The following is a 19,018-nucleotide window of genomic DNA, read 5'->3' as shown; positions in this document are numbered from 1 at the left end:
CAGTTTTGCCCTTGACTTCGCCATCACTTTCCAGCTGCTCCTTCCCACGCTGAAACTCATGCTGACCCCGAGGCATCCCAATAGGGACCGGGAACAGATTTTAGCAACACAGGAGTGCAAAATGGCTCCCCCAGGGCTTTGCTTTGATACATGGCAGAGCTCCGCCGTGGCCCAAGCCCCTTCTCATGCTCCCTGGCAAGGTGATCCTCTGTTTCTGCTGCCGTAGGCCTCCCCTGCCTGTTTCTGTAGTACCTGCCTCCATTTTAGTTTGAATTGATGATGGCCATGCTCGACAGCTCCAGCTCTTTGACCTCTTTCTGCCTTCCCGGGGGCAGGGGACAGCCCTGTGCAATGTGTGGTCTGGGTGCACATGCTCCCCGGAGCCCTTGGATACCCCTGCCAGGTCCCAGGTGCACTTTTTCTGCCTCTTTTCCCTTGCACATACCCAGAGCGGCCAGGAGACGGTAAAAATAACTGTGATGCATCCTTGCAACTGCTCCAGGCTCAGCTTGCAGCCGGTTGTCCCTGGGGGATGAGGAGAGCAAGCGAACTACACGTGCCATGGCTCGGTCACGTTGGGCTAGGTAAGCGGCTTGGTTTTGAGACCTGGGTGAAGAGAAACTGAGCTCAGCAAAACAGGTTGGCCTTGAGAGGTCCATGTGAAGGGAGAGGTGCTACAGATGGAGGCAAGCCTGGCTGGGATTTTGCATCCAAGTGAAACTGGTGCATGTCCCTTTCTGTAAGTAAAAGCCTGGGATACCCCGAGAAGGACGGGAAGCAGCCCACCACCCCAAGAAGTCACCGCACCGCATGTATCCTGGGACCAGTGTGAAGCTCTGCCCAGGCATGGCTTTATCTAGTTTATTTACCTAATTATCTGTTTCTTGTTTGTGAAAACGTTTGAGGAAGGACATGGGTGTTCGTCCTATTCCTCTCCACACGCACAGGCCTCTGGGCGCCTGTGCTGGGCAGGGATGGAGGCAGCTCCTGCCTCCTCCTCCTCCTCCCCAGCCAGCCTGTCCCCCACTCCTGCAGCCCCCGACTGGGGGGGGAAGGGGGTTTTACATCTGCTTGAGGTACTGGGGACCCAGCGCCATCGGTATGACTCCCTCATGCCCGGCATGCTGCACCGCAGGGAAGCAGCAGCGAGCACAGGCTGCCCGGCACTGTGGGCACGGAGGAGCTGGGACCACCGGATAGCCATTTGAAATCACTCTGGGTGGCTGGGGGACCACCCCAGGGCCAGCTGCAACCACAAGGGGACCACCTAAGGCCAAACTAGGGCCACCCCAGGGCCAACTGGGGCAACCAGGGCTACCCTGGCACCAACAGGGACCACACTGGGACCACCCATGGCGAAACTGGGGCCAACTGGGGCAACCAGGGCTATTGTGGGGCCAGCAGTCACCACACTGGGACCACCCATGGCCAAAATGGGACCAGCTGGGGCAACCAGGGCTACCCTGGGGCCAACAGGGACCACACTGGGACCACACTGGGACCACACTGGGACAACCCGTGGCCAAAGTGGGGCCAACTGGGGCAACCAGGGCTACCCTGGGGCCAACAGCATCCACGCCGGAACCACCCATGGCCAAACTGGCACCAGCTGGGGCAACCAGGGAGGGTCACACCACAGTGCGATGACCCAGGGCCGCACCGGGACCACCGTGGGCAGCATTGGAGCCAAGTGGGAGCACAGTGGGATGCACTGGATCCAACTGGGACCAGCCCGGGGCAACCTGACGGCCGACCGGGCGCCGGGCACAAGCGGCACCCGGGAAACAGCGGCCTGCGACCACGCCCCCGCGTCCCTCACAGCGCCGCCCCGCCCCTCGGCCCTCCGCCAACGACAGGCACGGCCCTGAGGTGCCAATCACCGGCCGCGGCCAACCGGATCGCCGCCGGGGCGGGCTCTCAGCGGAGGCAAAGTTGCCTTGGCGGCTGCGGAGCGGTACGGGCGAGTCCAGCTCCGCGCCGCGCTCCCCTCCCTACGGCACCGCAGCGTTCCCTACGGCAGCGTACCGCGGGGCACCGCACGCTACGGCACCGCACTGCACCCTACGGCACCGCTCCCTACGGCACCGCAGCGCCCGCGCCCGGCGGGGCCATGATGGCGTGCGCCGAGCTGCTGGCCGTGTGCCTGCTGTCAGCCGACCGCGGCCCCGCGGCCCGCCGCCAGCCGCTCCCCATCTTCCACGACGTGAGTACCGCGGGGCGGGCCCCCAGCGAGCCCCTGTCCCAGCCCCGGGGCTAGCACGGGCCAGGCGGGCCGCGGTGCCTCCTCAGAGGGAGCCGTGGCGGGGCAGCACATGTTGGTGTCAGGGTGAGGCCCTTTCCCGCCTGCCCCGGCTGAGGAACCAAACCCAAGGGACAAGCGAGTGGGCCCTGCTGCTGCTCTAAGCCTGCAGCTGTGACTCGAGGCGTGGGTCGTGATGTCTTAAATAATACTCAGTATTGTGTCCTTTTTCTGAATTATGGGCCTTTGAGTGGCTAGAAATAGCCCACTCCTTATCAAGAGCTGTCTGTCATGACTCCTGGAGCGGGAGGTGTGTGTGTCTGGCAGGAAAGCTGCAGAAGGTACTGTGTAGCTGTTAAAAGCTGTGGGATCCCACAGGCAGAGCGTGTCCAGTGCCCGCTGCAGCCCCCGTCCCTGCCCGCTTCTAACACGCCAGGAGTTGTGGAGGAAGATGCTCTTTGTGCAGGTTGGAGGTCGGCCAGGCATCCTGGCGGCCGTGGGTGGCTTGGGCGAGTCGAAGATGCAGATAGTGGTAGTTTTCATTTTCACAAGACGGGTTCTGGTACAGTGCCTCCCATCACACCACGTCCCCTCAAGACCCATGGCGAGGGTGCTCCTGTCAAGAGGGAGCTGTGCATGCCAGGGCTCTGGGGGAGGCAGCGCCTCTTCCCCTGTGGCACCTGGCAGGGCGGGCAGGTGGCTGCATGCCTGGCCAACTCCCAGGGCAAGTGGCACAGCCTGGGTCAAAGCCCACCTCCACTGTTGGAGCACATCAGAGGTGCTCAACCGTCCTGCTCCCTGCCATCTTTAGTGAGCTGTAGAGTGCCTGGGTCAGGTGGGCAGCGCCCAAAACTTCCTGGTGGGCCACCAGCCCTTGCATTCCCCTGTGTCTGGCACCACTGGGGTCTAAGTCACCCTGTGGAGCCAAGGGGACACGTGAGTGGAGGTGCTGCCCCTGCCCTGCCGCAGGGACTGGGGAGGATAAAGCAAGTGAGGGTTAAGGGCGAGGGCTGGTGTGGTGCTCCAGCACCTGGACAGCCCAGGACAGAGCCAGCTGTCATCTCAGTCCCATCACGGTCTGGGTGGTGCTACCCTCTGAGTCCTAGTTCATCCTGGAGGAGGGGAGCAGGAGATCTCAGGCAGCACTTTGGGAAGGTGAATGCAATGCCTAGTCCGGTCCTCTGTCTGGGAGACCTCCTGGCATCACCAGGGAGCAGCTGGGAAGCGCAGCTCCCTCAGCAGCGGTGGTGCTCGCAGCTTCCAGCTGGGGGTCAGGGTCTCCCTCCTGCCATGGGGGGATTTCAGACTGCAGGGCTCTCCAGCCAGCATCATTAACCGCACTAATTACTTGGCTGATGGAAGATGGGCTGGAGGGGGGTTGGTGACAGCTGTGTTCCAGCTCAGCTCCTCTGGGCACTCGAGAGTCCCACATCTATCCCTCAGGGCGTCATTAAGGCAATTAAAATGGGAAGTGTTAACAGCGCTAGCGGCTGCTTTCTGGGTTCTGGCGGCTTCCCTTCCTCTTCCCCGTGGCTCCCTTTGCTCCCGCCTCAGCTCTGGAGCTTGGCAGGGTGAGTTTAATATCTCTGCTTTTGGGTCTGGGCAGTTGGCTGGTCTCCAGCTGCCCCCCCAGGCTTGTCAGGACAAGCTGCCCCCCCGCTGCAGCAGGGCAGGATCCCAGCCTGCCCCTTGGGCAGTGGGAAGGCAGGGCCGCCTACAACAGATCCCGGGTGGCAGCTGGTGCTTCCCCTGGGACCGGAGCCACTGTCTCCCTGCCCGCAAATCGCCTGCCTTCAGGAGAGGTGAGGAGGAGGAGGGCTTTGCCTGAGATGCTTCGCTGCAGGTGCTGTACAAACTGCAGTGCTGCCATCGCAGTTGTTTCTCTGCGCAGACATCTCGAGCCTTTGGGAGATTTGTCCCCCAGGCTGGTGCTCGGGGCTTGCTTATTCCCCTCTGAGTGTATGAGAGGTTCAGAAAAGCCACTTGGACAGCCTGCCATTTATCGTCGGCACTTGGCCACAGCCCACATTAACCTGCAGTGGGTCTATGAGCATGGTGTCCCCAGGGTGACTGTCCCCTCCCCAACAGCTGGTGTGTCCCTGGCTGCGTGTCCAGCAGCCGCGGTTGCTTCCAGCCCTGCAGGCAGGGAGAAGTGCTATAATGTCCCTCCTTCCTGGAGTGTGGGGGGTTCATCCCCAAATAAATGCTGGTTCAGTGCTTCTTCCATCGGTCCCAGTTGTGTCTGCTGCTGCAGGCACCAAGCAGGCCTGCAGATGCTTGGACCTGAGCCCAGGAGCTGAGGGCTAAGGGAAATGTCTCGGGCTTGAGGCAGTGTCCCTGTGTTTCTGAGAGTGCCAGCCCCCCCAGGCGTAAGCGAGGGATTGCCTGTAGGGCCTCTCCAGCAGCTGACACAGACCTGATCCCATTCCCAGCCTGGCTTTGCATCACTTTTCCCTGGTTTTGTCCCAGGGCTGCTCTCTGCATTGGGCTCTTGCACTGGGAGCAGCACTTACCTGCCATTGCCGTGCACATTGCTACACCCCAGGGGGGCCGGGGGTTGCCCTGTGGAGCGTGGAAGCAGCTATGCACTATTTTTGCTTGGCTGGAGTTGGATCCTGCCTCGCGCACAGGAGCCATCGGTATTTTCTGGTGTGTGCAGCGCTCACCAAGGCACCCCTCTGCAGCTGGGGTTGGCCAAGGATGGGCTCTCTGGGGGTGGCAAGGAGCCCCGCCATCCCTGGGGGACATAGAGTAGATGTGGCCTCACCTCACAGGGCTCTCGCAGCTCTGCTGCTTGCGCCACGTTTATTTGTTTTGAGTTTCAGGCAGCTGTTTTGTGTGCACTGGCAGTGCTTTTCTACACACTGCTGGAGCAGAGGATCCCGTGCACAAGGGAGAAGTGTTAGCTCTGTTTGCTGAGGTTCATGCTGAACCCAGGATGGGCTCACCCCCAATTAGAGACCTTCTCAGCCCCATGGGATCCCCCCCAAAATTGTGCTCTCCCTCTTAGCCCACAGACAGAGCTTGCTGAGCAAGGTCAGCCTGTGAGTGGGAAATGTTTGGCTTGAATCTGCATTTAAGTGCCTGGGTGACACTTGACTGTCTTTGGGATGAGCTAGGTGGCCTCAGTGACATTTGGAGTCATAGAGTTGTCATTGCATGAGCCACATGTCTCTCTAATGACAGAGAGCTCTGCGGGATTAAGCATTTGCCATGACAGAAAGTGGCGTGCCCAAGGCAGGGAGGTGGCAGGGTGGCACAGGCATGTGGGACCTGCTGGCGCTGCCCCTGCCTGCAGGCAGAGCTGCCTCTGCGCCTGGGGAGCCTTGGCATGTGTAACCCTGCAGCCATGAGACCCCCGATGCACCAGCAAACTCTTTAGCCTGGAGAAAGCTGTGCTTTAAAACACGGAGAAATCCCCAGTGTGTGGGAGCTGCGGGTCCGTGTCTCGGCTGGTAGTGGTAAAGCTCCAAAGCGCATCCAGTGAGTCGTACGGGGCGTTTAGAGAGTGCCTGCCCTGCTTTCCTGCAAGGGAAGCAGTCTGGCTGGCTGGAAGCCAGCGTCCCGGAGGGACAGTTACCTAACGCTGGTCAGCTCAGGGCAGCCTTCGTTCCCTGCAGCAGCTTGGGTCGGGAGGAGCTTGCCTTGCTCAGAAGAGCATCCTCCGAGGAGGTGTCCCTGCTCCTGGTTTGGGTCGCGGGGAAGGACCAGGGAGCTCCCCACTGGGACCAGCATCAGAAAAGCCTCTGCCCAGTTGCAAGCCAGCGGCTTCCTCAGGAGTGAGCAGCGGAGGTTTCTCTGGGCAGCTGTTTCTTTACCTCAAAGTGATTTTTCAGGGATGTTTCAGTGGCTAGATGTGGGCAGAAGGCAGCTGGGGGCGGAGGGGGCAGCTGGCAGTGACGTGTTTCCTGTGGCAGGGAGAAGAGCTGGTCTGGGGGCGGTTTTATCAGCGGTCTCTGCTTTGCAGGTGCGTGGAAAAGAATATAATTAAGTCTGCTTTCCCTTTTTCCCCACCCTTTTTCATTCCTGATCTTTCTTCAGACCATCAGATTTCTTCATGAACCAGGATGATTAAAAAGGATGATTAAAAAGGAGAAAGTTTCCACACACACAAGTTTCTGTCGTTGGCTCCATTAGGATGTGCTGGCCAAAACCTCATACTGTTCAGTCTGTAAGATGTTCCCAGGCTTTGGAAATGATATTGTTCCTCACCAGAGTCAGCCCCAGACCTTCAGATAATTATTGGTGAAAGAGGAGCCAGGCAGGGCTAAGAAGCCCCAGCTTTCTTCTGGGCCGTGGGCAGAAGCCTTGTGGTTGGGAACCTGGCTTGACACCCTGAACTGGAGCAGCTCTCCAACTGTGCTCTGTGGCAGAATTAGTTACAGATTAATTAGTTCATTAATTTTTAATTACAGTGTGTGTGCATGTTGAGGTGTTGCAGGAAGGATTGTTGTGAAGGGTGATTACAAAGTGCAGGACAAAGAGCTGCTCCTTGGTGCAGATGGTTGAAGTGTCAGTGGTGATGCACAAAGCGCTCCCATTATGGAGTGGTTTTATGCTTAATGTTCTTTCATTTAAAGGATCTGAAAAATTAAACACTTTCCATCACAAGGGTGTAGCGAAACCCTTTCTACTTCGTCTCCCTCTGTGTTCTCTAAAAGATGCTCGGTGTGAGTGCTGGGCTCACTTGGGCGGCGGTGGCTGTGCTGAGAGCTTTGCGCATTGGAGGCAAGAAATGGTATTAATTGTTTGCAAAGGGGAATTTCTGTGGAGCAACCTGTGCAGCACTGGCCTGCACAGCCCTGGCAGCAGGGGCTTCTGCATGGCTCTCCCAGGCTCGAGGAGATGGTTTTCCCATGATGGCAGTGCTGGGTGCCACGTGGCTCACTGTTCAGCACTGTTGCTCTCCCTGCTGCCTCACTAAACCCTGTCGTATTTTTTCTTGCAGATTTTCCGGCGAGCTGACAAGAACGGTGAGTGCTTTGTTCCTACTGCTGCCTCCTCCTCCCTGCTGGGGTCTGGGGGAAGCAGCGCAGCCCGTCTCTGCTGGGAGGTTTGGCTGAAAGAGTGAAGGAGGATAAGGGCAAGCAGCTCTCTGGCTGCAAGAAAAGTGCTTTTCTGCTTCACCTGGAGGAAAAGGCACTGGAGCAAAGGGCCTGGCTAGGGGCTGGAGAAGTGGACTCCCCCACTTCACCATCCATGTGCCATGCAGGACAGAGCCCCTTCCAAGCCATTCTCCTGCCTGCATGCACACGATTTCTCCTGTGCACTGCTAGCAGTGAGAAGGGAAGGCAAAGCAAGCTGTGCAGCAAGCAGCCCAGGGGCTGTCAGGCTTCTGCTCTGTCCCTTGCAGGATTGATTCAGTCTCTGCGCTCAGTCTAGTGTTTTACAGGTGCCCCCCCATTTGGGTGGCCCTGTTCCTGGATGCCCACTGGAGTCCCTGACATTTGAGATTTAGGCTCTGCTACCTGGGTTTTAATCTGGCACCCATAAACCAAGCCCAAAATCACAAGTCGTTTCTCTGAGCCTTCCCACCCCCTCTTGGACTCTTCTCTTTCACAGTAGCTTGCAGGTTTCGGGAGCCGCTTTTGTTGCAGATCAAAATGCAGCCCAGGAGCTGAAGTCCTCCACAGGACGGAAGGAAAAAGCTCTTGAGTCAATGGAGAGATTTTCTTTCCATAAAAACCTGGTGCTGTCCTCACTGTGCTGTTTGTAATGGACTCTGTACTTGGACAGTCAGCTTGGACAGCCATCTAAGTACAGAGTGCCTGCATGCATTTCTGAAAACAATGCAGTGGGGTCTTTTGGAAGGGGCTGAAATTTCCACCTGAAATTCCAGCGGCAGTGACCCTGCTTGCCAGCGCTCCTGGGTTTTTGATGGGGACTGGTGGGACATGCTTTCAATGAGTTATCTGCTCTAATTATTATGCACAACATGCCCAACCGTCCCACGTTCCCGGTAGAGAGGCTGCTGGGAGGATCGCTGGGGCCTGTTTGCTTCTTTCTGCAGATATATAATTATTCTTCCCTTTTATTTAAATGCAGATGATGGGAAGCTGTCATTTGAGGAGTTCAAGAACTATTTTGCTGATGGGATCCTGAGCTCGGAGGAGCTGTGGGAGTTGTTCAGTGGCATTGACAGGCGTCATTCAGAGTAAGTACCGTGGTGGCACAGAGGAGAGGAGACGAAGGAGAATATAAAACTGCTTGACTGTAGATAGAGGACATCTGGAGGCGGGTGTGATAAATAGTCAGGGTGAGATAAACCTACCTCTTGTAACACGCAGATGTTAAAACCCATTGAACACCAGCTACAAGCATTGGTGATGAGAGAAGCCAGACATTTTGAGAACAGTCGTTATCAGATTTACTGTAGTTCCGTAGAAGCAAGCATCCATTTAAAATTACATTATGTTAGTTTGAAAAATGTATTCCAGAAATATACAGCTCTATAGAGTAGGTTGTGTGTCTGCAGGAGGAGCATGTGGTAGTGTGAGCACGATGCACAGACTGTGCAAAGTCGGAGACTTAGCTGCTGCTGACACAGGGAACCACTTTTCACTTATGTAAGAGCTGCTTTCCACCAGAAGTGGGCCTTATGAGTGTAACTGTGAATTTAGGCCCCCTACTTTTAAAAAAAGAAACCCCCAAAGAACAGGAGAAGTAATTGCACTTAGTTCTGGTCTCCTCTTGACTGGTGCTATCTAGAGGAGTCTGTTGGGCTCAGCTGGGTTTCTCATCCCAGTCTTGTGGATATCAGTGTGGCTTTGCTGGGGTCCCTCTGCCCTGCTGGCTGCTGTGAAAGAGCATGTTTTGGCAGTGGGAGAAACTGGCTGTTGATAAATTGCATGTCTGGGGGCTGCCTGTTCAAACGGAGAGGTCCTGCTGGGGCTGAAGGTGGCTGCAGCTTCCTCCCGGTCTTGGGTGGCAGGCTTGGCTCTGGCTCATGCCACTTCCCTGGCACCCCAGGAAGCATCTCCTGCACCTCTTTGATGCCCTTGGCCAGGGCAGTGTCTGAGCAGGTCCCTTCCAGGGAGAGGTAACTCAGAGCAGCCTTAGCTGCACATGCTGGCCCCAGGGCTTTTCAGGGAGCCAGGACAGCAGGGGAGCCAGGACAGCAGCACGGAGGGCCTGTGCCACGCTGAGATGCCAACAGCCACTGAATGCCACCGAGCCACTGACAGCGGATACCCAGTGGTCCCTGGCTGCAAGTCCCCACATCATCCACCCAGGATTGCGGGAGTGGGGATGATTGACTCCTGCCAAGTGTCAGGGTGGTGGGTTTAACTGATGCTCCCACTTCAGTGATGGGGCAGAGAAGTGGGCTGGTATGTGCAGCCCCTGGTGCTGCTTTCTTTTAAGCCTGGCTGCCCATTGCTGCCTGTCCTGCCAGTTGGGCTTGTTGGATGTGGGCAGCAGGAGGTGTCTCCTGAAAATACCTGTCTCTTTGAGCTGTGATCCCAAGGGATTTAGCAGTGAGCCATTTCCTTTCCTCTGCAAGTGCTCCTTTCCTTTCACTCCACTTTGGGGTGACCTTGGAGTCACCCCTCATACAATACCGTTGGAAAACATGGGTTGCAGCAAAGCAGAGAGTTTTAACTGTGCCCTTAACTGAATGGTGAAGATCTGGTTTACCATTGCTTTCAGGTCAGGCTTCTTCTGTCTGTCTAGAGCAGATAAACAGGGCTGACCGAAGGGCCTGGTGTGAGCGGGCTGTCTCTGAGAGCTGTGCATGGTCCTGGCTGCAGCAGTGCTCTCTATAACTCATTACCCATAATGACGGTGTGGTAGCTATGACAACGTGGCAGTTGCAGCTTGAGCTGGTGACATCTATTAGCAGGGCATGACCGTTGGGTCTTTGATCTCTTTCTGCCATGAATAGCAGAAGGGACCCTGCGGACAAAGCTGGTTTCCAAATTCCTGTGTTCAGTGACTTCAAGCAAATGTAGGAGATGCCGTCCCTCCAGTGCTGCAAGGATGCCCTCATTTCTGCAAGAGCAGAAGGGAAAGTCCAGCCCTGAGGCCATTGCAGGTGTAGTTCTTGTTTCTGTCTCTGGCTGGGACATGGTCCACATGCACGTGCGCAGGGTCAGTACATGGGACAGCTTCAGTGTGAGCAGGCGGGAGCGGGACGGGATGTGGGAGGTGGCAGCAGGGAACTGTACATGATTTCTTCAGCTTCATCCCCAGCTTGTGGAGGAGGAGGAGGAGGTAGGACCTCCCAGAGAGGGAGCCTGGTGCTCAGTTTATTGCCTGGTAAGAGGCATCCTGCCCCCTGCAAACAATGTGGGGCAGCACTGCATCTGCCAGAGCACTCCGATTCTGACCCAGAGCCACCTGTCTGCTGGGACAAGGGATTTGGAGAGACAGGCCTGTCTTCAGGGAGACATGGCCCCATCTGTTCCCAGGTAATGGAAATCAAGCTGTGTTCAGCGCGCTGGGCCTCGTAGTTGTAGAGGTCTCTGTGGCTCTGTGTCTAGAGCTGGACTTTCTGGCATTTGTTTTTGGGGTGTGTAGTGGGCTCCTTTGTACAGTGCTGGTGCCCTGCTGTTCCCTTGATGGGGGGGGCTGAGCAGCCCCTCTCCTCTGGCCTGCCTGCTTGCCTTGCATTTGCAGGAACTTAGTATTTTTGAGAGCTGACTGAAATTTGCTGCCAGATTCAAGAGTTATTACCCGAGGTAATACTCAAAGTATCACAAAGCTGGAAAGCATCTACAAGTTCTACAAACATATCTGGCGTGCTTCTTTCATGTCCCGTAGATTTTTGGTGATAGAAAAGTTTCACCCTTAATCCCTTGGCCACAAGGGTGCTGTGTTCATCAGTTCTAGGCTGAAACTTGCGTTTCTTTGTCAGTGCCAGCCTGACTCAAGGAGAGACAGTAACAGAGACCTTTATACCCAGGCAGTCTCCGTGTCTGGGTAATGGAGCACTGCCCAGACATATCTGGACCCTCATCCATCACTGTGAACCTGTAGCTGCTCCCCTGGGTCCCAAAGCTGACATCTCAGAAGATGAGTATTTCAGAGGTCTCGTACATTACTTGTTCTCCTTCCAGAGAGCCCACGGCACCACACTCTGCTTTTCTCCCTGTCCTTCCCATCCGATCTTCACTCCACCTCCCATCTACTCGGCGCTCAGGTGGGATGCTGTGGCCTGTGCGTCAGGCATCTCTGTTGGGTCCAGTTCAGGTTTTATGTTTCCTCATGAGACTTTTTTTGTTCTGCATTTCTGCAAATTGTTCTATTTTGGCTTTAAAATATCTCCTTACTCTAATTCTTTGACATTTAAAAAATTATGTTGAAACCAAATTCAACTCCTTATTGCAATTTGGTACAACAGCTAGGTCCACTCTTTTGTTTGACTTGTCAGAAAGCTTTGGCACTGGTGCAGAACAGAAAGATTCATCTTCCTGGAAAAGTGCACTTTTCATCCACTGAAACATCTGGGTGAGAAGAGACAAATGTTTTTGAAGGGTTGAAAAGCTCCATTGCTGCAGATGTGTCTTTGGAGATACACAGTGTGGTTTGCTCTCTGAGCAGCCGTGTGTCTGTCTGCAGTCCAGCCAAGCAGGATGGCAGCAGGTCCCAGGGTCTCATGGGAACAACTTAATGGAGAGTTGCTTACCAAGGGCTTTGGACTGAATGCTGTAGTGTTGCATAGGTTGCACGCCTACTGCTCTTTGCGGGGGACTATGAAACCTGCCCACGGAGGGGTCGTGTGGACGTCATGTGTCTTTCTGTCCCGCATTTGTCAGGAAAATTTAGAAAAATAAGGTGTAGCAAATCCTCCTTTGCATGAGAGCAGTCAGTTGGCAGTGGCAGGAATTGGGTACAGACTGCCCAGAGCATGTGTCTCTTACCTTGAACCACAAGGGAGAGAGGTGGGAGTGCTGACCTGGTGGTTTTTAAAAACTCTCAGTAGAAATAACCTGAAGCCTCTGGTTCTGTGGAAGAAGGGACTTGTGTGAACTTTCCTCCCCTCTCTAGTCAGAGACTCAGAGCCGCAGCATCTGTCAGTCTCTGAATGATGGAGAGTGACTGAAACACTCTGGGTCACACTGGAAAGGTTTGGAAATGAGATCTGTGATGACAGCAGAGGTTCCCAACATGATAAATGATAAAAATAAAAAAATTCCCATCTGCTTTGCTTAAGCTGATTGCTGTTTTCTTGCATAAATTCCAGGCACATTCTGACAAAATCCCAACAGCATAATGATGACAAGATCCTTCATCATCAGTTCAAGCTTAATTACAGTTAATCAGTGGTTTGAGCACAGTCAAAATACAGCTATGTGGAAATGTGGAGAGTCTCAGGATGAGTGCTTTGGAGACAGAGGATGGCTCTTCTTTTGGAGTGGGAGAGAGGATGGCAGAGAGGAGCAGAGCAAAGCCTGCTGCCCCCTTGCAGCCCTGCAGAGTGGGTCAGGATTTGACATGCAGGTTCTTGACATGAGCTCCTCCTGGTTTCTGGTACGAAGTAGCTTCTGGTAGCATGAAAATGGCACCATTGGTCCTGTGATTTGCTTGCTATGCTCTGTCCTGCCCCTAACTGTATGTGCCCTGGGGGCTGCCGCAGGATGCGGAATGTGGGAAGAGGTTGCTGACAGAGCAGACTGTGTTGGGAAGGGAGCAGTTCTTCCACTGAACAACTGCCAGAGGGCTGATTTTTGCCACAAGATCTTGGTGATTGGTTCAATGTTTAACTGTTCGGTGTTTTAGTGATTGATTAGTTAACGTTTGTTTTTAAGCAGCAAACAGACAAGATAGAAAGAGTTATTAATCTCTGGCCTCTCCTTAGAAGCCATAGGGTTGGTGTTGATCGTAGCTCTTTGTCACATGGATGTCTGCTCTCTAGAGGCAAGGTGGGGAACTGGGCAGTGGGTTGAGCTGGTGGCCCCTTCTTCCTGGTGAAACCAGTCCCAGCCCCAGGTTCTCACTGGGGACAGATGCAAATGCCTGGGTAACGTATGCATTAGGTGTTACATTGTGCATTTTGTTATGTCATGTCCATATCCCCTCTTTTATGATTTTTACCCATCTCTTGGATGGGAACCAGTGGCCGCAGTTATTACTCTGGGGCATGGGTCTAACAAGCAGTGCTGTGGATGCTGCGGTGCCAAGTCTCTTGTGGCAGTGCAGCAGCAGTGGCTCTGCAGGCTCCAGGCAGCTTTCAGAAATAAGTGGAAAAATTAAGAAGGAGCAAGACATTTTTCCAGTTTAAATTTGTGCTTCAAACCCCAGCCACTCTATCTAGCAGAGCTGTGGTCAGATTCATGGAACCGCTCAGAGATGGGATCAGCAAAGTTTGATGGAGTGGAGTCAGCAGAAGAAGGGGCTGTGGTTTTGCTGATTATCTATATCGCGTCTCAAGGGAAACACTATTTTTTTATCAACTTTAAAAACTGTCTGCAGTGCCAGGACAGTGTGCCAGAGCCCTGACTTCATCAGCTCCTGCGGTAGGTGTTTAAAAAAGATGAGCCAAATCACAGCCTAAAACTGCCCATCTCCGTTGCCTAAGAAGGTGACTGATGCAATTAGCTAAACAGAAGGGTCTGCAGTCCTACTGCCGTGGGTCTGTGATGATGTCTCACACCAAAATATTTCCATGATTTGAAGCACTGCCTGTTATTAAAGTAGACTAAGTGAAGCCCAGCAGAGAGACGTAGAAACCTGCCTTTGGTGTTTGGGGGAAAAGCTGTAGGAAGATTTTGCTTAAATTATTATACCTGTTCCTGGCATGGCATTTTGGACACTTCACACACTCTCCTCTAATTTTACCTCGGGATGTTTTTGCCCCTTCGCCCTATGAGCCGTGTCAGAGTGGGGACAGGGCGATGCGGCTGTGGTTTGACTTCTCCTTGGCAGTGGCACTGCATCTGTCCTCGTGCTTGGAGCCCAGCAAACTCCAGGTATCACCAGTTCCTCCATGTGTGACAGCACTTAAACACTTAAAAAACTGTTTTGTGCTCTCTTCCACTCTACCAATCAGGATTAAAAATGGTTATAATCATTTAGGGGATTTTGAGACAGCAAAATTTCTTGAGCAGAGGCTGATTTGAATAAATGATATCCTGGGGCATTTCCCTGCAGGCTCTGCAGGTGATGCCAGGCATTGCAAGTGGTGTGGTTTAACCCCAGTCAGCAACTAAGCAGCATGCAGCCCCTCACTTACCCCCCACCCAGTGGGACGGGGGAGAAAATCAGAAAAAGAAGTAAAACTTGTGGGTTGAGATAAGAACAGTTTAATAGAACAGAAAAGAGGAAACTAATAATGATAATGATAGCACTAATAAAATGACAATAGTAATAATAAAAGGATTGGAATATACAAGTGATGCACAGCGCAATTGCTCACCACCTGCCGATCAATGCCTTGTTAGTCCCTGAGTGGCAATTCCCCGCCCCCGCTTCCCAGTTCCTATACTCGATGGGACGTCACATGGTATGGAATACCCTGTGGCCAGTTTGGGTCAGCTGCCCTGACTGTGTCCTGTGCCACCTTCTTGTGCCCCTCCAGCTTTCTCGCTGGCTGGGCATGAGAAGCTGAAAAATCCTTGACTTAGACTAAACGTTACTTAGCAACAACTGAAAACATCAGTGTTATCAACATTCTTCTCATACTGAACTCAAAACATAGCACCGTACCAGCTACTAGGAAGACAATTAACTCTGTCCCATCTGAAACCAGGACAGCAAGCAGCTCTGCCTCCATGGCTTTGGCCAACTGAGCGGATCTGACAGCTTCATGTGAACCCGCTGTCCTGCTTGCCATCCCATCCCAAAAACGTGGCCATTTCTGGATGTTTCCTCCTCCCTCTCCACCCCAGCAGCACCTTTATTAGCAACAGGAGGGACCTGTCCAAGCCCTGCAGGGATGCCAGCATTAATTTTCCAGTGAAGCGCTCTCTGTTACCAAAAAGGGGTGGGGGGCTGGCCCCTGCCTCCAGGTTTTTGGACCCAGCTCCCTGCTTTAATGGCCTTCATGGCAGGAACAACCCCTCTCGTGGGCCATGAAAGCATCCAGTCCCCTGCCCTGGGAGCCTGAAGGCAGCCCCACATCACCCAGGCTCTGAAGGAAGGAAAGAGGAGAAGCAGCTGGGGCAATCCATGAGCAGATGGGAGAGGAGGTGGCCTGGTGCCATGGGGCAGCCACGAGGGAGGACCTGGGCTGAGATCAAGGGAGACATGAGGAGGGAGCCCTGGACGAATGCTTCGTACCTTTGGGGGAAGAGGTTGGGTTGAAGCAGCAGCTTCTGGGGCTTGCCAGCTCCAGAGCTCAGAAATGGGGCTGCCAACCCAGCTGGCTAGCCCAGAGGCATGGGGCACTGCCTGCCTCCCCTGACCTCCCTTCTGGCCCCATCCTGCTTTCACAGACACTCCAGCTCCAGGAGGTGTTGGTGGAGCAGCTCTGCTTGCTCCATCAGTCCCCAAAGCAGAGGTTATGCTCTGTAGCCCTGCCTGGGTGCTACAGGTGCTGGGCATGGCTCCTGAGCTGCTGGCTCTAAATGTGTTCAGCTTTTTATTTTTCTAATACAGCTTTTGAAAATATGTGGGAGGAGCAGTAAATCCACTGAGGATTCAAGACAAGCCCTCAAGACCCTGCTCACCACAACTGTTTCTCCTGAACCAGCCCCACTATCTAACAAGAGCTTGTTTTTCTGTTCCTTGCAGTAACGTGGACACAGAGAAATTGTGCGGTAAGTAGGGTGATATTCCTGTCTCGGAGGGCTTCCTCTTTTGAGGGTCTGTGGTGGGACTTTGTGCACATCTCACCTGGGCAGGACTGGGCAGTCAAGTGACATTGACAGTCCCTGTGCCTGAATCCTAGCACAGAGGGCATTTGTGCTTTTCCCAAGGGGATGGGACATTTTGTCCCTGGGGATAGGAAAGGACTCTTCATTTCAGTCCAAGTGGGAGCGTGACTCTGGAGAGGGACGCAAATGACCCCCTGGAGCACTAGGCTGTGTGTGGGAAGCAGCAGATGCAGGGCAGGCAGAGATGGAGGTGCTCGGGAAGCTCACCATGGTCTTCTTTTCTGCTTCAGATTACTTCTCGGCATATCTTGGAGAATACAGGAATGTGCTTTCTGCCCTGGAAGCCCTCAACACTGCGGTCCTGGCAGCCATGGACAAAACCAAGCTGGTAAGGATGGGACTGTGGGAGGGCATCAAGGCAGGCGGGTGGTTAACAGAAGCCGTGGTGATCTTAGCTGCTTGCTTAGTGTTAGAAGCAGCAAATGTGATACCTTCCAGATCAATGGGGTTGCCTGTGTGTGCTTTGGTTGTGTCTATGTGCAGTGAGTGCTGCAGCAGCACAGCTGGCAGTATGCCTGGAGGAGGGGGAGCCATGCTGGAGGAGGAGAAGGGTAGAGCTAGTGCTTTTGTGCTCTGGAGACTTCTTCCTTGTAGGGCTCTGGCAGCAGTTGTTTCAACAGTTCCTTGCAGACCACTTGGAGGGTCCTGCCTGGGGACAGGTTTTGGGAGCATCGCTGATAATCTGTGCGTTGCATCTCTGAGCCAAAGCAAGGTCTTTTCCACAAAGTAGTATGGTGCAAAACGGGGACTCCAGGGTTGAGCCTGCTCTGGACTGACCCCAGCAGCTTCTGCTTAGCACAGCCTGTGCTCAGAGCAATAAAAACTGGCTGTTGGAGAGGGGGCAGGACCACTGTGGCAGGAGGGCTGCTTTGGGAAACAGCGAAGCGCTTGGGAGAAGGTAGGAAATGGTGAAATTCATTGACTCCCAGCCTTGTGCCAAGTTCATCCCTGCAGTGAATGCTCTCCCTCTCCCTGCAGCTTGTACTGATGGGAGTCACATCGGAGGCTGCTAATTAGGGCAAGCAGCCTCCTGCTTTGTGAGTCCCCCCTGCCTCTGCGTCGGAGAGCAGAGGTCTGCAGTGCACAGCATCACAGGCTAAATATAGCCACAGAAAGCAGTGGCTGATACTGGAAGGGACCCTCCTCGAGGACCAGCAGCCCCCTTTGCATTTGAAATGTATTAAATGGTTTAGCCATGTGCTTGGGGCTGATGGTCTTTTACAGCTATGGGAAGGGTCGGCCCTTTCTTTCTCTTCAATGTGGTGGTTTGATGCTTGGTAGGAAGCGGATGAAGGGCATCATCCACGTGCACACTGTCCACTGACCTACTGATTGGACAGAGAAGCGAAAGGGGACCAGTCCTGCTGTCAGCTCTGCAGAGTCATCGAAGTGGTGTTTGTGCCTCTGTAGTTTGTGCCTCAGTCACGATCTTGCTTTCTCTTTGAGTTTTCCTCTGGCCAAACCCAGCCTCAGCAGCGTCTCTCTGTACGTTGGGAAATTTCATGCCAGGAGAGGGAATCACTTGAAAATGCATTTTCTCTTTGGTTCAGCTGCCTGGCCCCCTTCACAGTTATTAAATGCCAATCCAGAGGGAGAGAATGAATCCTCTTCAGAGAGCTATGCTTTATTTCAGTTCTTTTCTGTTTTGGGGGTTTTTTTTGGTAATGAATTTGTATATTCATGTATTTCTCCAAAAGACAGTGCAATTACTGACTGCTTCACAGTATTGGCATGAAGCATTCATTCACTTCATAGTTTCCGGTGCCACAGGTGTTCCCTGGAAAAGAGAAGCAGGTTTTCCCTGTTGAAACAGATTTTTGTGGACTTGCTTTTCCACCCCTGTTTGGATCCACCTGGAGTCAGGGGGCCAGGGCAGCCTGATGTTCACAGCTCTGCTTTCACCTGGGTGAGGTGTGTGCTGATCGGCTGCCCTGATGCAGACACTGACCCTCCTGGGAAGCATCTCCCTGTGCTTTCCTGGTCCACTGGGCTCTGAGCCGGGGAGAAGGCAGGAGGCGGCAATGCTCCAACCCTGTGGTCAGGGCTCTTACAGAGCTGTGGGAAATCTGCCACTGCCAGAGGCTAGCAGAGATGATAAATGCTGCATTCTTACCTGCTGCGACCTGAATATATTCCCACACTTGTGTTTCCAGAATGAGACTCAGTCTTGGGTTATTACAGGATTAGTGGGTTTATTAGGTTGGATTTCAGCCAAAACTCACACCTTTGAGGCAGAGGAGGGGGCAGAGAACAGAGATTTCCCGTATTACACATCTGTCCCTCATTTCTGTTGGTTCAAACACCTCTAATGCCACCGTGGCTGAGGACCGAGAGCCCCAGTTTGGCAGAGACCACCACCCTGCTGGAAGAGCCGAAGGAAACTTCATCCTGGCGAGCTGCTTTTGCTGGAGATGCAGCTGTGCTGTGTTCTGAGCAAACTGGAAGAGACCTGCCTGCTCCAACGGCCCTTACCATGAAGCTCTGCTTCCAAAGCAGGGCTGTGGAGTCAACAGATGTTGAAGGATCTGCAGTCCTTTCCTGTTTTTCCCACTCTGTATTTAAGAGACCTTCATGTGACTCCTGAGGAGGAGGTGGTACCTGGGCTAGCTAGAAGGAGAAGGGGATCTCTGACTTGAGCTGGGTCTCACCAGTTGAACCACAGCACCTCTTGGTTAAGGCATGGTCCATCTCCAGTAGTTCCTTACTTCTTCTGCCACAGGATCACTCACCCCTGCATTCTCCAGGTACTTACTGACAGCTGTAAATAGGCTCATGTAAATACAAGCCCACTTCACAAGCAGGAAAACAGAGAGCATGGGCTGCTTTGTTAGCACAACAAAAGCAGAGCCTGGGAGGTTTGCCTGCCCGAGTTCCTCAGACTATGCCAGGGTGATGAGCTACAGGGAGGAGAGAGAGGGAAATAAGGAAACCAAAGCTCGCAAGCAGTATGCCACAGCTCTGTGTT

At 53.8% G+C, this 19,018-nt stretch overlaps 1 protein-coding gene across 2 annotated transcripts in view; it reads left to right on the top strand.

Moving 5' to 3' along the window:
• The first annotated feature begins 1,945 nt into the window (after positions 1-1,945).
• NECAB3 (N-terminal EF-hand calcium binding protein 3) overlaps positions 1,946-19,018 on the top strand; it is a 29,595-nt gene continuing 12,522 nt past the window's right edge. The window contains exons 1-5 of one of the 2 annotated variants that reach the window (XM_052790076.1): positions 1,946-2,203; positions 7,188-7,212; positions 8,285-8,393; positions 15,911-15,936; positions 16,284-16,381. In XM_052790076.1, coding sequence (XP_052646036.1) covers positions 2,111-2,203; positions 7,188-7,212; positions 8,285-8,393; positions 15,911-15,936; positions 16,284-16,381 — 351 coding nt within the window. In that variant the 5' untranslated portion in view covers positions 1,946-2,110. The remainder of the gene's footprint in view (positions 2,204-7,187; positions 7,213-8,284; positions 8,394-15,910; positions 15,937-16,283; positions 16,382-19,018) is intronic. The other variant, XM_052790085.1, reaches the window with a different exon arrangement.

The sequence above is a fragment of the Harpia harpyja genome, chromosome 1 (genome assembly GCF_026419915.1).
Source record: "Harpia harpyja isolate bHarHar1 chromosome 1, bHarHar1 primary haplotype, whole genome shotgun sequence".
Taxonomy (NCBI): Eukaryota; Metazoa; Chordata; class Aves; order Accipitriformes; family Accipitridae; genus Harpia; species Harpia harpyja.
The sequence above is the reverse complement of the archived record's forward strand: the minus strand, read 5'-3'. Positions and strand labels throughout refer to the sequence as shown.